Genomic DNA, 13498 nt, shown 5'->3' with positions numbered 1-13498 from the left:
GAACAACGAATTAAAGCTGTGTTAGCATTCCTTAAACGGACTATCTGCAGTGGCGGTGCGTCCATTAAGGGCGCTGGGGCGTTGCCCCACCAGCCGTCCGGACCACAGCTCCCTCGGCTTTTGTGAACTTTAGTAAACTGAACTCTTAGTCAGTTCACTTAAGTTCAGTCTGAGATGCATCATGACAATGCCTGTGAGTTAGCATGACGTCGGGCCGCCCACCGGCGGCCCAACGTCATGCTGACTGACAGGCATTTACATTGTCAGACCAGGGGCAGCAGCAAGTGTGCATGAGTGGGGACGGAGGGCCAATTTTTCTCTGTGCACACGCATGCGCACTAGTGCCTGCTGTGGCTGGCGCATGCCCATTAGAAGAGCGAGGGTTGAGCAAAGGCTCAAGCCTCCGTCTTCTAATGGGCTGGGCGGGCAGAGAGTAACTGTGCCCTGAGGCGCCAGGATTGGCTGTAAGGGATCGCCGGATGTTCCTGTAGGCGGCTAGGCGCCAACAGCAATGGGACCTGGACTCTGGAGTACAGACGGCGCGGACCTGGTAAGTTTTTAAAATGTTTCATTTTAACCCCCCGCCCTGCGCGACATGACCCAGGTTAATGTAAGCATATGTTGCTTTAAGACTAGTCTTCTCCTGGTGGTGGGTGATTTATGTTAAGAGACGGAGTTTTGTGAGTGATTCAGCAATCGACCTGACAGTGACACCTGACTGACGTCTCCCGGCCCTGCCAGCCGGTCTGGGCACACTTCTGTTTGCTAATCCACCCAAAGGGCCAGTTCACCGTTGATAACCTGTTCCAGGTTAACAACAGCAAGGACACATGACGACCCCCACGGCACGACCACGAGTATTGCAAGAGCTGGGGAAGACGGTTCCGAGCGCGAAGGTGTTCACTTAGTTTCACCCTTCCAGAAAAGTACCAACAGAATCGTCATTTTAGCTACCCCAAGGCGAGCCAGGTACCCCCGCTGGTGTCTGTCTGGAACGAGAAGTTCGAGGTTTAACACTGCCATATCATCCGTTAAACTAAATTCACATGTTAACTCTCCTTTGCTTTATTTTTGGAAATGATGCACTAGTTTTTCTCGTAAAACTAAAGACTAGTTTACATTTATAGGTACAAAGATGTTTCTGTTACTCTGCTGAATCGAATTGTTTGTCTCGTATCATTGCTTTAAATGGAAATATAGAAGTTACGTTTAGTCAGAAGAAGAAAAGTGAGTATTTATTTGGGTGCTTTAACATACAAATGGTTTCAAAATCCAAAGTACGAAATAGCATTGTCAAGCTAGGTGGTAAATAGGAAAAATAAGTGGGGTTTTAGGAGAGAGCTTTGTATGCCAGCAAATCATGTGACTCACTACAGCTGTGAAGTGCTGTGGGAGCCATAAGGGGTGAAGAGAGAAATAGCTGTAAAGCATCGTCAATGCTTTGCTTGTGAATACTAGAGAGAAGCAAGGATTGTAATGGTGTGTGTGAAATCAAAATGAAGCGTGCATACCACACAAACGGACTTAGAGTGGATCAATATTTGCTGTAGGTGAAAAGCATTTGCGTGTGTAAGCTGCGAATTAACGGTATTAACCTCTCTTTACACATCTGCAAAGGGCTTCTAGTAACACAGCACACCCAGAGAGGAGAGAGAAAGTTGGAGGGGGGAGAGGGCGAGTCAGGGGAACAGGTTCTTTTTTGATGGAATACCAGATGAAAATAAAGCGTATTTAGATTTTAGCCCATTACTACCTTTTGGAGACAAGTTCATGGGGAGCCAGGAAACTTATTTGTCGATGTTTGTTTTGGTTTTCCTGGTTCTAACAGATGGTGGTTGAATGATGTCAGTCCTCGGGGCGCACACACGGCTGGGGGCAATTGCTGAACGTCTTCGCATGCAGTGACTAACAGCCTACAACAACTACAATATCGCCAGTGTCTGTGGGGAGATTGCTTGCATTCTCGGGTCTGTGCTAAGCACCCCCACCTGCTCAGAAGCCACAGCAGACGTGGTGTTATCTACTGTAGCCTGTCACCAGGCAATGTCAGGTCTAGACAGGCTGTAATAAAGGAAACCTATTGAGTGCAGTGCAGTGAAGGGTGAGTGATGTCTGTGTGAGTGCAGGTTGAGCATTGTGCCTGTGTGAGTCCAGGGTGAGTGATGCCTGTGTGAGTGAAAGTTGACCAGTGTGCCTGTGTGAGTGCAGGTTGAGCAGTGTACCTGTGAGAGTCCAGGGTGAGTGATGCCTGTGTGAGTGCAGGGTGAGTGATGTCTGTGTGAGTGCAGGGTGAGCAGTGTGCCTGTGTGAGTCCAGGGTGAGTGATGCCTGTGTGAGTCCAGGGTGAGTGATGTCTGTGTGAGTGCAGGTTGAGCAGTGTGCCTGTGTGAGTGCAGGGTGAGTGATGTCTGTGTGAGTGCAGGGTGAGCAGTGTGCCTGTGTGAGTGCAGGGTGAGTGATGTCTGTGTGAGTGCAGGGTGAGCAGTGTGCCTGTGCGAGTCCAGGGTGAGTGATGTCTGTGTGAGTGCAGGGTGAGCAGTGTACCTGTGTGAGTCCAGAGTGAGTGATATGGATGGGTGATTGCTGGCTTAGTAATGTGTCAGGGAAGGGTGAGTAATGGGTCTACGAGTGCAGGGTGACTGTGCCTATGTGAATGCAGGGAGAGAGAGAGATGTATCTGTGCAAAGAGACTTGTCTGGCTACTCCCAGAGATGTATTCGCCAAGCCACCTCTTTCTCAAATGTGCTTGAGAATACACCATTTGCCCAATCTTTTTTCAAAATGTTCTCATGGGAGAACCCCCCGAACCCCCCATAGGTTGTTCAGCCTCGCTGCACTCACTCGTCACAGTGCGGTATTTACGACTCACCACTTTTAAATGTCACCAGCCGCCACTGACTAGACTCACCACTTTTAAATGTCACCAGCCGCCACTGACTATCTGTCCATTTAAGAGAAACAAAGGTAAAAAAGTGTGAGGCTAATTCCTTGCAGGCTAATTCTATTCTCTAATTCCTCCCCCTCCCATTGTGGAATTGTTTGATTGCAGCTCTTTTCATTCTCCTCCCCAGCAACAAAGGCTCTTGTAAAAATAAGGTCTGGAGAAACCATTGACCCTAACAACAAAAAACAGCCTCCTTTTAGCAGAAAACACAGCTGATGTTTTACCAGAAAACACATCATGCTGGTTTATTTATTCCTTGAAATGTGGACTTCATCAAAATAAATTAATTAAATGCATAATCCAAAGCTCTCCCATTCTTGTAATTTCCTCAACTATCTGTTTGTCTTTTAGAGTTGCAAGGCACATTTGCCCACTGCATTTCATACCAACTGAACAACATCGAAGTGGAAGATGACGTGCAGTTAGATGGCACACTTTATTTTGCCATCTTCAGCCACTTATAGTTCAACAGTTTTACCTAGGAGGAAATCCATTCGCTGTCTGTGTAGCAATCAGCAGATTATACTTTTTAATTTTAAAAGTAAAAATAAGAATGTTTTCTCTTCTCCCCAACAAAGAATGTTTCCCTGTTAGACCAGAGTCTGGACAGTGAAAACACTGCAGAGGTAAATATGTCAATGTTTCAACATATGTTTGCAAATAATTTTCAGTCCTTAACCCGTTGGCTGCTTCTGCGATTTCGCAGCAGTGCGGCTGTTTTAAAAAACGGGCGGGGCAGTGTCGGCCATTGGCCGACGGCAGCACCAGCGAAGTAGTGCTGCCGTCGGCCAATGGCTGACGCAGCATGGAAGGGGTTAAAGTCCCAAAATATTTCTAAAAACTCTGTTTATTTCTTACCCTTACCTCACTATCTTTCTGAGGTGCAACTTTTAATCTCTTCGTGAGTGAAAGGAATTTACTGAGAGCGTGGGATTTCACTGGTTTGCACGAACTGACAGCCTCTGCACAAACACAAAATGCACTGCTGTGGCCCTTTGGAGACTACATCTGGTAAACAATGCCATCTGTGATTGGTATACTGTTTCTCCAACACAGCCGGTGCGATAAACGCTGTGGTCTGCAATAAACTGTAAAAGTTTCGCCGGTAATAGCTTCTCCAGGCTCGGTAATGACATATTTGACATCGGCTTAACCCCTTGCATGCTCGCGACGGCCCTCGGCCCTCATGCGTCATGGTGGGCGTGAGCTGAGGACGGCTGGGGGCCGACCAAATCCCACCCACTATTCAAATCGCCTGCACAGCTCGAAAATTTGCGCCGCTTGAAAGTGGTTAAAGCACAGGGCACTGGCTCCATTCATATCATTACTAAAAACTCGGCCAATATCAATGCTGATCTGAAATGCTGAAATAAGTTTGGTTGAACTGTGCAACTTTTTTTTCTGACCTTGAGCATTACAGCACATGAATTTGGTGCTTGACTGAGGTTATCGCAGAATGCAAAGCAGCACAATAATTTATCTGCGTTAATGTATTTATCACAGTATTTTGGAGAAAAAAAACACCTGAGTGAAAATACATTTAAAAAAAAGTTTCCATTGGGGGAGTACACTGCATACTTCCCATATCATTTTCCTTTAATGGGCTGAGTGTTTCACAATCCCCCAGCAGGATCATTGCAAAAGGATGTCCCTCTCTACATGGGGAAAGAAACAAGCATTTGCAATGCAATAGGTCTAGCATTTGCTAGAGTTTGAGCTATTGGCACTGTAAATGACAACGCCTTTTATCTTGGTGTTTTGAAAACTTGCAAGCTGTGCAAAAACACTCACTTTTTACTTATAGTCCTTGCTTATGAGAGGCAAGACTGGAAGTAAAAAAGGCACAGTTACCGCCAGCATTGCTTCTCATAAGCAAGACCTAGAATTAGAAAATGCATGTTTACGCACCGCTTGCAGGTTTTCAAAACACATAAATAAAAAGCATTGTCATTTAAATGCCAATAGCTCAAACTATCGCAAATGCGAGACCTATTGGATTGCAAATGCTTGTTTACGACTGTTGTTGAATAGGACACAGAACAGACTGATGCTGAAAAAGAAGCATGCTCAATAATACAGGCACTAATCACAAAATAAGCTCTAATTGAGAACATAAGACAGACCACACAAAATAATTGACAGCAAGGACCTGGTCAAAGGCTTTCGTTATTTTTGATTCAAGAGAGCCTTGTTTGGACCAGACTGCCCCAGGGGGTTGTTGTGGTATCATTACTGCTATTTTCACAACAAAGTAACCAGTACCACAAGCACTGTTCATTCTGTGTGCTTTTTTTTTTTAAAGAATCACTCTGCACTAGATTCTGTTTATATGAGGTTTGTTTTAAGGGCCTGAAGGGAGTATTGTACCACGTGAGAGATGGAATACTACATTTTTGATAAACTCCTTCGTTTATGACGTCACCTATGGTCCAGAGTATATGATTATCCTAAGAGTGTAGTACTTCGTATGGTGAGAGAACTATATGCACTGTCAATTACAGTGTTCTATTGTGAACTGGGAGGCAAACAACAGCCAAATGACAAAATCTGCCAAACACATTTGGATGCCGTAAAACCATAACATTTTGTCGCTAACTATATGGGATAAGCCAAGGGCTCATGAGGTTAAAGGCTCTTCCAAGTGTTGAGACATCCATTCCTCTTCATCCACTCTTAGCCAGGTCCAGCTTTAATTCTAATTTTGCCTATAATGGTATTTCAATTTCATACTGTACATCAAACATGTATATTTTTCACAGCATTGTACTACATTCAAACATTCCAAGACAAAACTTCCTACTTACAATTTAACTTCAACCTCTCATATTATTATTTAACTCATAATGAAAGTAATGCAAATTTTTAAAAAAGGTTTTCAGCCAAAAAGAAGTGTCTTACATCATGAACTGTTGAGAGCTCGGTGGAGAGGGCGCTGATTCAGGGTCTAGGACATATCTCTGGCTTTGACAAAAAATCGAAGAGCGAGGTGACAGGAGAGGGTTGTCTCCGTCAGTGATATGATACAGCAAATGGCTGGTGGCGAGGCCATGCTGCTCTTCGGGCGCACAGTCCGCTTCCTTCTGCCAGTCTTTATGTGTCGGTTGAGGCTCTGCAATCACAGAAATGGGAACACAAATCAGAACAAACAAAGGCACAGCTAGGTGATTTAAGGTGTACTCTGAGCTAAATTGGGTCCAAACGGTTTAAGGCTTTTAATGTCTCCATCAAATAAATATAACAGCGAGCACTAGTTGTGTCAAGATGACAACACTCTTGGGCCACATTGTAACACACAGTTACACGCAAAAGTAAATTTACACTTGTGCGTATTCTTATAATTTTTTGGGTATTCACAAACCTCGAGTTTATTGTTACTAATAGTAATTTTACAACTACAGAGACACTCACGGCGGAGACTCCGCTCACAAAAACCTAGGCCTTTCCTATCTTTTATGTGCGGAGTTCTCTGCAGTTGTGAAATTACTATTAGCTAAATAGAATGTGTAGTTTTTCAATCCCAAAAATTTAGTAAATGTATACAAAACTGTAAGTTTATCTTTGGGAATCAGACTTCAAGTCTTTTCCTGCTTCCAATAAGTTGTAGAAATAAAATACATCTCTAAATATGCAGTTATTTTTTTGGGGGGGGCGGGGGGGACGTTTTTATTAGCTTTTCTCATCATAAACATAGACATCCAGCATGTCAATGTCGAGCAGCACACCCAGTTCCCCACCTCCCCACCTCCCCACCCACTATTCCTTCCCTTAAATCAAAAACACAATTCGTACTATTCAAAGGTTCAAAGGTTCAAAATAAGCTTTATTCGATATTCAAACAAATATCATATAAGCATACATTGTTATACAAATTGATAAAAACATTATTAAAATGAATTAAAAAAACGACAGTAAAAGAAAAAAACAAAACTGGTTGTGTTCTCCGATATCAGTCTAACGTATTCCTGAATTTTATCAATAATTTTAAAAACTGCTCCATTTTTGTTTTCACCTCCCTGTCTTCGAGTTCTTGTAAACGCTCAAAGGCAAGTTTACATGACCTGAGATTCCATCTTTTGAGCAGAGGTAATAGTAGAGCTTTTCTCAGTAACCCATAGTATTTACAAAAAAGAATGGTATGGATATTAGTTTGTTGGGATATGTTATCACAAGGGCAGGAACAAAGAGACCGAGACCAGTCATTACATAATGGGAATGTTACATAACGGAAAAAAGAACCCAGTCTGAATCTGGTAAGCAGCATCCTCGAATAACACGAGTAGTCTGTTGAAAGGTAAAGCTGAAGGCCCTTGTGTGGTGTCACCCTTTGATATGCCAGAATAGTATCACAGTGCTTCCATTTGTTCCATCTGGCTGTTTCCAGGTGGGCCATAAGCGTCTTTCTTATGCCTTTCCGTGAGATATTTTCTAATGAAGAGGGATCTGTAAACCATTCTTGGTGCCCGATTGCCAGAAAGAACTTTTTCACGTAGGCCAACCATTTTGGTAGAGAATGTTTAGCCCCTTCTAATTTTAAAATATCTTGTATCACCTCTCTATTAAAATCAGTCTCGGGCGTGGTCCAAATTTTGTGCCAAAGGAGGGGAGGTTCAGATTTTATGACATCTGTTATATACGGTATATCCAATTCGATGTGCATCTGATACACCGAAGTTGCCTTTGAGGAGGCCAGGAGATACCTAACGAAATTATTTTCCACAATTTGTATTGGCGAGAGGTTTTTGTCGATTCCCCAAAGGCCTGCCCCATATGTAGCAGTGCTAACACATTTTGCTTTATATACCATTAATAATTGTTTCACCGGTCTTCCCCCTATTTTACTTGCGAAGTCACGGAGCCCGCCAATTGCACTCACAAAGGTAAGTTTCCTCTTGTGTATAGCCGCCTTCCAGGATAACTTTCTATGAAGGCAGATACCCAAGTAAGTGAATACCTCCACTGTTTCCAATTTTTGGCCCTCGATGTAGATAGGGCAGGGGATTTTTTTGTGGCCTTTATTACTTAGCATGGAGTAAGATTTACCTATATTCACTTTGAGACCCTTGATCTTCATGAAAACCGTAAACTCTGAGACTGCCTTTTGTAGGCCCATTCTAGTCTGGGAGAGGATTGCGGCATCATCTGCATATAGCAGGATTGGGATCGGTTGTCCTCCTATTTTTGGGAAATCACACTCGATGTTTTTGAGATGCTCGCCAATCGCATTTATATAGAGGGAGAAGAGCAGAGGTGCCAAAATGCACCCCTGTCTGACCCCTCTATTGATATTAAAGCGTGGCGAGCACTCTCCCCTCAGACCAAATCTAACTCTGGCTCCGGCTTCTCTGTACAGAGCCTTAATGAATAGTAGGATTGATGGATCTATCCCAAATTGGTGTAGTGTGTCCCATAGTAGGTCATGCTGAACGCAGTCAAATGCTGACGTAAGATCTATATACGTTATATACAGACTGCGTTTTTTAATATCGATGTATTTGGATTTAATTAGATGTAAATTGAGGACCTGTTCAATCGTCCCTCTGCCTGTCCGAAAGCCATATTGTAATTGTGACAATACGTTTTTCTCCTCCAGCCAGATGGTAAGTCTTTTCAGAATTATTCGTCCAACAATTTTCATCAGGGTATCGAGGAGAGATATAGGCCGGTAACATGATGGCGAGTGTCTGTCTCCTTTTTTAAAAATTGGAATTACAATTGCCTCTCCCCATGTTGGAAGGAGATCGACAATATTTATCGAGTTTAGGACAGAGGTCAGAAGAGGTACCCAAAATTCCATTTCTGCCTTGTAGACGTCTGCAGGAATTGCATCCGGTCCAGGTGCCTTCCCTGCAGGACTTTCTGCAATCGCCAGTTCCACCTCCTCAAGTGAAAAAGGGGTTATCCGGGGACTTTCTTGCTGTGGCTTTGACTTTAAAAAGGGGAGGCATTCTGATTCCAGAGTATTCAGACATGTTGGATTCGAATATAACTTCTGGAAGTGTTCCACCCACGTCTCTCCACTTATTGCCATATCCAAGTTCCTTTCAGGTATTTTCACCCATGGTAAGGGGGAATTTATAAGTCTCCAGAAGGCTGACATATCACCCATTTCCGATATTTTAACCAAATTCTGCCATGCTTCCTGTTTTAGTGTCCTTTTCCTATTTTTTATGGCTAAACGATATTGAGTCCTTGCCAAACGTATTTCTGTTTGGGGTTTGGGTATGACATGCAGCAAGTTTTTTAGGTTTTTCAAAGTCTTTAAACAATTTGCATCAAACCATCCTTTATATTCAATGGGACCTGGTTTAAACTGTCTAATCAAAAGTTCTTTCAGGGTATCCTGAATTTTAATGAAGGCTTTACAGATGTCATCGGGCTTGTTATTAATAGAAAGACAGGTATAGATCTCCTCCTTCCTCTTGTCGACTAAGTTTTTAAGAAGGTTGTTTGGATTAATTTTGGACCATTTAACACAATATCCATTTGTGGCTCCCATTTTAATAGGTTGTTGATAGTTAACCTTATGTAGGGTTTGATTTTTTATAGAGCACGGTAGCTCGATGGACATGGACAGAGGAAAGTGGTCGCTGTATAAGTGGTCGAGGGTGTTCCAGTTTTGTATTAACGTTGCGTGTGTTTTTGAAAATAGAATAAAATCTATGGTAGTATTCAAACCTCTGCCATGAAAGGTTGACTTATGAGGTCGTGGGGTTTGAAGAAGCTCTTTTACAAAACGTAAATTGAATGTGGTCGCAAAATTATTAAAAAGATCCCCAGATATTGTGTGCAAAAAATGGTTAAAAGTAGCGTTGCCAAAGTCTGAATCATATGTCACGAAGATGTCACAATCGTCTCTTACAATGTGTGGGCAGATATGACAATTTAGATCGCCCAAGAAGGCTATTGCACACTCTCCGCCAAGTGATTCTTTGGTATTTTGCAACGCTTGATGGAGATCTTCCAAATCAGCCCCCAATTTTTCTACCGTGAGATTGTTGTAGAAGTTGACAATTAACAGTGACAGTGACGGAGCAATGTCCATTACAATTACCTGAAAGGAGTCTCTGAGTATTGTTTTCCTGATCCTATGACCGACTGCTACGCTAATATAAGAGCATAGTCCCCCTTTATGTCTGCCATGATTGCTCATGGCAGCCGGGGAGTGAAATGTCTGAAAACCTTGGAGATGAATGGGAGAAATCGCCCATGTTTCCTGAAAACACAAGATGGAGTATTGGTTAACAACCTGTAGCCAATCCGGTATTGTAGTTTTTGAAGAAAGGCCTGCCAAATTCCATGAAAGGAATTGGAGCTTGAGCGTATTGTCTCGGTCTACCTTGTGGGTGGAAGTTAGGTTGTCAGAGGTATTTAAGGAAAGACAGGATAAACTTGTGGGATTGCTCCTTTCTGGAATTAATACTATATTTCTAGACTCGTTTTCTGTGAGGTTATTAATGGGACCATCTACTGGATCATCCTGTAGGGCATCGGTATGAGTAATTTTATGATCCCGACTCCCCCTATCATGATTTACTTCCTTGTCTTGATTGAGTCATTCTACGTCGTCCAGCCCGTAGAGTGTCTCATAGTAGTTATGGCAAGGTAGGTTCCAAGTTGGATTAACAAACGGGGGGGGTAGAAGGAACCCCTCTGGGTAATGCCGTGGAGTTGGCAGATGTGTGTAATCAATCAGAGGAAGAAATGGCTGTTCTCTTATTCTATTCCTTCGGTTGTAATTCCTGTAATGCACAGACGTGGAATTATCGTAATAAGGTTTTGGTTGGTGTAATTTAGGGTGCATTAACGCCTCAGGATAGAAATAGGCTAGGGGTTTTGGTGAAATTGGACCCCTGTTAAAACCCGAAAACCAGTCTGTTATATGCATGATGACCCTCGGATCTTTGAAGGTAACAATTACTACGTCCCCTTCAATATCTTTGGGGCGGATCCCAATCCACTGGGTTCTTTTGACCCTTGTTATGTCACCATTTATGTGGGGGGGTAGGAGCCTATTTTCTCTAAGCCAAAAAATCACCTTATTTTTTAGGCTGTGATGGTTTTCATAGCCACCTGTAGGAGATAGTGGTATTACTCCCGTCAGAACGATAACGTTGTGTGCTGCGGCAGGAGGTAAGTCAACATATCTTTTAGGTGGACGTTTTTCCTGTGGGGCTGCGGACTGCATTTTTTCAGGAGTGGTTTGTGCCTTGCCCATTTTTACTGAGGCTATGAGCGAGTTAATTTGTGTTGAATAAGTATCAGAAGGCACTTTTGGAGGGGGAACAGAATTATGAGTGGTTCCTGTCTTTTTTGTTGGGGCCAGGGGGTGGGTTTTTTGCTGATTTAAAGCCGTAGATTGCTTATTAGATTTCTGTACTTTGGACATTGTTTCTATTTTCGAATTTGTTCCCCCATCAGCCGATGTAGTGGGATTTGCATTTGGAGTTTTAAGTTCTGGACCATGAGTAGGTTTGTTATCAACTGTTGAACTTGAGACAGCATTTGCGGCCCCCTTAGTTGGTTGTTTTTGGGTCAGAGATTCTGAGAGAGTGTCAAGTTGAGTAGCTATTCTTTTGACTCTCTCATGTATGGGTATTAGCAATGCCTTAACAAGGTGTTCCATGGCGTCCACAAAATCTTTAATCGTAGGGGGCACGCAGGAAGTAAGGATTTCCCTGGGTGGTCTGGATGTTCCTTCCACAATTTGTAGAAGTTGTTTGGTTAATGATGCTTTAGCCGATGTTGGGGTTTTAGGAATACTTTTCATGGCGACTTTCTTGCGTCGTTTTTTTGGTGGAGATCTAATAATAACCTGTTTCTTGTTGGGTTGATTTTTAGAAAGTGGGGGTTTATCTAACTTTTAAACAAGTGGGAAAGGTTGAAACATGGTTACTTTTTGGGTGGCCAAAGAGGAAGGAATTTCAAATATTTCGGGAGGGACAAACTCTGCAATCTTTGGCAAATTTGGCGTGACCAAATCAATAAGATCAGGGAGTGCAGAGGTAGTATTATGAGCAGATTTTAATGGGGATGGGGAAGAAGGTCCATTATTTGGTGATAAAAAGGATCGGAACACTGAGGGAACATTGTCCGTATTCATTAGATCTTCATCTATATTATTTAGGGTCGAGTTAAGAGGAAGGGGCTCAGGAATAAGAGTCGGATTTGGTAGTTGAGTGATGTTTTTCAATAACTCTATAGATTGACGCCGTGCAATACGACGCTCTGCCAAGGCCAGGTCTCTGTCGATTTCACCTGTAGCTTTGAAGAAAAATTTATCAAGGGGGCCAAGAATAGGGGTCTCTAATGCAGGTAATACAACATCAAATCCTGATGTAGACATGATCCTAACTGCAAAAGAATATGGCCCGGTCCGGCCTTATCTGGCCTTTGAGGGCCGTAGAGGGCCCGCCCTTTGCCCGGGCTTCGCCCCGGGCGTCCTGCTCGCGTCCCGCGACGCTGAGGGCTTACAGCTTTGTAGTGCCCCTCCCGGCGCTTTTGCCGCGTCGGGGAACGCGCCGCCGCTGAGCCTGATGGGAAACGTAGTCCCGAGGCGGCGGCGCGACTGGTGGCGGGAATCCGGAGTTCTGGTCGATTCAGGCGATTCAGGCGCTGTCAGGTAGGGCTCTGGGCGATTATGCTCTGTTTGTGACTCCCCCCCGCTCCACCGAGGGCTTACAGCTTTGTAGTGCCCCTCCCGGCGCTTTTGCCGCGTCGGGGAACGCGCCGCCGCTGAGCCTGATGGGAAACGTAGTCCCGAGGCGGCGGCGCGACTGGTGGCGGGAATCCGGAGTTCTGGTCGATTCAGGCGATTCAGGCGCTGTCAGGTAGGGCTCTGGGCGATTATGCTCTGTTTGTGACTCCCCCCCGCTCCACCGAGGGCTTACAGCTTTGTAGTGCCCCTCCCGGCGCTTTTGCCGCGTCGGGGAACGCGCCGCCGCTGAGCCTGATGGGAAACGTAGTCCCGAGGCGGCGGTGCGACTGGTGGCGGGAATCCGGAGTTCTGGTCGATTCAGGCGATTCAGGCGCTGTCAGGTAGGGCTCTGGGCGATTATGCTCTGTTTGTGACTCCCCCCCGCTCCACCGAGGGCTTACAGCTTTGTAGTGCCCCTCCCGGCGCTTTTGCCGCGTCGGGGAACGCGCCGCCGCTGAGCCTGATGGGAAACGTAGTCCCGAGGCGGCGGCGCGACTGGTGGCGGGAATCCGGAGTTCTGGTCGATTCAGGCGATTCAGGCGCTGTCAGGTAGGGCTCTGGGCGATTATGCTCTGTTTGTGACTCCCCCCCGCTCCACCGAGGGCTTACAGCTTTGTAGTGCCCCTCTCGGCGCTTTTGCCGCGTCGGGGAACGCGCCGCCGCTGAGCCTGATGGGAAACATAGTCCCGAGGCGGCGGCGCGACTGGTGGCGGGAATCCGGAGTTCTGGTCGATTCAGGCGATTCAGGCGCTGTCAGGTAGGGCTCTGGGCGATTATGCTCTGTTTGTGACTCCCCCCCGCTCCACCGAGGGCTTACAGCTTTGTAGTGCCCCTCCCGGCGCTTTTGCCGCGTCGGGGAA

At 44.9% G+C, this 13498-nt stretch overlaps 1 protein-coding gene across 1 annotated transcript in view; it reads right to left on the bottom strand.

Annotated features, from left to right (window-relative positions):
• FAM13C (family with sequence similarity 13 member C) overlaps positions 1-13498 on the bottom strand; it is a 794386-nt gene that overhangs the window by 233879 nt on the left and 547009 nt on the right. The window contains exon 7 of the mRNA XM_078642967.1: positions 5843-6053. Coding sequence (XP_078499093.1) covers positions 5843-6053 — 211 coding nt within the window. The remainder of the gene's footprint in view (positions 1-5842; positions 6054-13498) is intronic.

Source organism: Lissotriton helveticus, chromosome 5_1, assembly GCF_964261635.1.
Source record: "Lissotriton helveticus chromosome 5_1, aLisHel1.1, whole genome shotgun sequence".
In the NCBI taxonomy this organism is placed as follows: Eukaryota; Metazoa; Chordata; class Amphibia; order Caudata; family Salamandridae; genus Lissotriton; species Lissotriton helveticus.
Note: the sequence above shows the minus strand (reverse complement) of the source record. Positions and strands in the feature narration are given on the sequence as shown.